Source organism: Staurois parvus, unplaced genomic scaffold, assembly GCF_062004578.1.
Source record: "Staurois parvus isolate SC_StPar_1 unplaced genomic scaffold, SC_StPar_1.0 ptg001586l, whole genome shotgun sequence".
NCBI lineage: Eukaryota > Metazoa > Chordata > Amphibia > Anura > Ranidae > Staurois > Staurois parvus.
Window position 1 is genome coordinate 43,131 of NW_028319382.1, and position 3,929 is coordinate 47,059.

General features: G+C 40.1%; 1 protein-coding gene across 1 annotated transcript; it reads right to left on the bottom strand.

Moving 5' to 3' along the window:
- Positions 1 to 1,062: 1,062 nt before the first annotated feature.
- On the bottom strand, positions 1,063 to 3,681 carry LOC149435193 (serine/threonine-protein kinase SBK1-like). Its single transcript, XM_089662910.1, has 3 exons — positions 3,564 to 3,681; positions 2,511 to 2,713; positions 1,063 to 1,764 (listed from the first exon to the last, which is right to left on the bottom strand). Exons 1-3 carry the CDS (start codon positions 3,679 to 3,681, stop codon positions 1,063 to 1,065), a joined length of 1,023 nt encoding a protein of 340 aa, XP_089519036.1.
- Positions 3,682 to 3,929: the final 248 nt, after the last annotated feature.

The window sequence follows — 3,929 nt, forward strand, 5'->3', positions numbered from 1 at the left end:
AATTGGTCTTTTAAGAGACAATATCCTCATATACTTGCAGCTTTGTGACTTCAGTTGATTGGGGATTTGCGCAGTTTACATAAATAATGTATTGTCAACGTTAAAGTGTTACTAAACCCCAGACCCTGCATTCACTATATACGGTCTCCCACAGTACACTAAACATGGAAATCCAATTATTTTAGTAAATATAAACTGCTCATCAGCAGTTAGAGCAGTCTTGTGACTTCTATCAGTGTCCAGCTGAGCACTGATTAAAGCTTGTAGGAGGAGTTTTGCATTTTGCTTTAGGAGGATGCAGAACCCCTGACCTCTGTCTGGACAGTGCTGATTGGCCCTGTTAATCACATGCACTCTCCTAAGAAAAAAAAAAGAACCCTAGTAATACATACCAAACTGAGCATGTGCAGAGTGACTCCGCACAATGTCTTAAGAGGGGGACACTGAAAGAAGGAGAGGATCAGAGAAATCAGGATCAAACTACATTTTTACACAATGCAGAGGATTAACCCCGTAGGTTCCACAGGGAGTATAACAAGCATGCTTTACTGCATATACAGACTGATTTTACTGTTGTGGGTTTTGTAACACTTTTTCAATCTGTGTTGAAGGAGAAATAAGAGGCAGAGCAAAAATAGATGAATTACACGATACAAAAGGTATAACCAGTACTTAGAATTTATTGCATTCTATACCTGGTGCAGTGATTGCATTGACACTATAGATACAAACGCATGGAGACGGCAACATGAATTGTAGTTGAGGTAGTTGCTTTTCAAAGAGGTAGTGATGAGGCCCGGTGACATCACGGTGCAAAGTCCACATCTCAGAAAAACCTTTGAAATAGTCACAAGATAAATGCTTGTCCCTGTTCCTTCTATCTCACCACTTCAGTAATATTTTTGAGATGACGGTGATGGTTTGAGCTGGGCAGAGAAGCTCTGCAACTATTCTCCTCCTTTTAGGACAATAATTGGGGTCCGTTTAGACTTCAACTTCAGAGCTTAGGTACTGCTGGTCTCTTTCAAAAGAAGCACTGCTGAGATTTTAACTGCAGCAAATTCAAGAGCCGGAATAATTGATCACAATGTATTCAATGTCACCGTGATTTTCTATTATAATTATTTCCTCTTCACTCTCCAGCACAATGACTTCTACCTCACTGTCCTTTGCTGCAATATCCTCCTCTTCCTTCTGCTCCACAAGATCCATGGTTTCTTGGGTGGCAACTTCAAAGTTCCAAGGAAAATGAAGAAAATCTAGAACAACTCTGACTTGGTTCCTGCAGCTGGGGTCTTGGGCAAGAAGTATGTGAAATAAATCTTGAGCCCTCCTGCTGACATTCTCCCAACCACTTGGTGGTGGAACATGGTCAGAGTTGTTCTGCCAGTAAATAAACCTTTGAAACCATAGATCTTGAGCTGAAGCTGTTTCCCATGGATAGTTTCCAGTGAGAAGAACATACAATACAATACCAAGGGCCCAGATGTCAACACTAGGATCCACGACAATTGACTCCCTGTGCTCCAGTTCACAAAGTTCCGGGGACATGAATGTGTTGAGGGGTGCCATTGATGGAACAACTGTACCGGCAAACTGAGTCAGTCCAAAGTCACTTAATTTCACATTATGACATCTCTTGTCCATAAGTAAAATATTGTCCGGCTTTAGGTCCCTATGCACCAGGTTTTTGCTGTGCATATATTCAAGAGCCTGGGTAAGCTGTAGTGCACACCGTTTGACCAGCTTTTCTGGAATTCCCATCTGGAAAAGTTAAAACAATTAATTATATGATATTTGGCTTTAAAATAACACTATTTTACTAAAAAATAATATTCAATAATATCAAATTCAATACAACGTTGGTTACTTTTTAAATCTGCAGATGGAATTCTATGTGAACATCAGTGCAACCGATCTCCAACTACTTCAGCAATAATTGGGCAATGAAGGAAATATGGGAGGTCTAACTGGTTTTAAATTTTACCTCTGGCTTAAACACCAGACTAACCTTTAATATAGAATGGTGAAGGATCACAACCTGTATCATGATTGTTATCTGTGTGCCCACTAGGAAGGGAGGTGGGGAAGGAGGGATGTAATCTCTATTTTTGTCTTTCTGCTTTTAAAGACAAAATTAATGGCGAATGCAAATTTTACAGTTGTCACAGAACAAGAGATGAGGGGAAATCATCCAATGGGGACAACTGTTTAAGAGGGGAATTCCCCTAACGTTGTAGACTTCCTACTACCTCCTGTTCCAACTTCTTGATTGGATTAAGGAAAATCTTGCCCAGATGGTGCAGAGAAAATAGCTGACTGGGGATTTTAGCCCTTCCTTAGTTCTCTCCAACCAGGCCAACAATATTTGGTATAAATGCATGCAATATATAGAAAGTATCATCCATGACAAAACACCAGTTTCTATTAATCTCCAGGATCCCTAGGACAAATTTATAGAATTAGCAAGCAAATGCTAAAGTGTCAGCTACTTCATTAGCTTTACTTACCCCTGGCTGGATGATGGAGTGAAGAGATCCAGCAGGTGCCAATTCCTGGCTGATCATATAACAGTCTGAGTTTTCCAGAATTCTCGAATGGGTAGATATTATGCCCTCGTGTCCAGTAACAAAGAGTGACATGCAAACTTCATGAAGAAAGGCCTCTAGTCTGGTTCGCTCCTTTTTTACCTTTTTTAGGGCAACAAGGCTACCTGTTAAAGAGGAGGGAAAAAAAGTTGATTACAATAAGACTTGGACATCTAAAACTCTGGGTGATGTCCAATACTTGAGCCCATTCATTTTACATAGACTGGATGCTTTTCTTCAAAATGTAGCCGTCTTCTCTAGGCCCTCGCTAGCAGTGAGATATGTAGCTGCCCATGCAGCTAGATCTATTGTCCCTTCCCATCTAAATGCCAAGTGTCTAGGTTGTGCATAGTGGACCATCAGTTTATAGTCAAATCTGTTACATACTTAGCTGCCTATGACCCACTATAACTGTGTGTGATCATCATGAATCTGTCATGAGAGAAAAAGGAAGCCTGCTTTTGGTGAGCTCTTCTTCAAATTGCCAATTACCTGGCTGCCATATTGAATCTACCCAATTGAATTTATAGAATCCCTGACCTGGAACCTGTATGCAAATATGTACTTTTGTAAAATATCAAGGCTTGCTCTGTGGCATAACAACCAGTAGCTAGCACTTTCAGGAGGAGTTCAAAAAATGTGGCCTTCATGTTTTACTCATGGCAGGTTGTTAAAGATATGCAAAAGGACCAACTCAAGAAATTGATAACAGGTGGAAAGGCTTTTGTTTTCTGTAGGAACAATGCCAGCTGCCTGAATGGGATTTTGCACTGTTCAACCAGTTTTTATATTTTGTTAGTGCTGAATTAGATCTTTGTGCATCATGGTCTTTTCCCCAAATTTATGCAACAAAACCCCTACCTCTAATAAGGTCATTTAATCAGTAAAGATGCTAATGTTTGTGCTATCTGTTCTAGATGTTCAAATGGTCTGCAAATTAGAAATTTTTTTGTAATTATTTAAGAATTCACTTACCCAGTTCCCTGTCAACAGCCATCACAACTTCTCCATAACTACCCTCGCCAAGATGTCCCAGGATTTCGTATCGCTCTTCTCCAATTGTTTCATTCTCACAAGTTAGGTGGGCTGCCATTGTGAATATAGCAATATCAGATGTTCTGTGCAGAAATCGGTATCCAAAAGATCTTGAGGACCCTAAGAAGATATGTGAGGTCCACAAACTATCTTTTGTCTTTTTGTAGAGAAGTTGAGCCAGGATTCAAGCCAGGAAACCACAAACCTTCATTAGAATGCAAATTGAGGCATCACTTGAACTTAACCAATCAAGGTGATTCCTTTCTGTTTGTGTCTACAGGTTCAGGTCACAATAGGTAGTAGGGA

Bases quoted from the DNA above. Each gene is read 5' to 3' on its own strand.
- LOC149435193 (XM_089662910.1), bottom strand. From the start codon at position 3,681: ATGGCAGCCCACCTAACTTGTGAGAATGAAACAATTGGAGAAGAGCGA. The intron at 2,714-3,563 runs GTAAGTGAATTC...CCTCTTTAACAG, and splicing joins GGCTGTTGACAGGGAACTGG to GTAGCCTTGTTGCCCTAAAA. The intron at 1,765-2,510 runs GTAAGTAAAGCT...TAACTTTTCCAG, and splicing joins ACTCCATCATCCAGCCAGGG to ATGGGAATTCCAGAAAAGCT.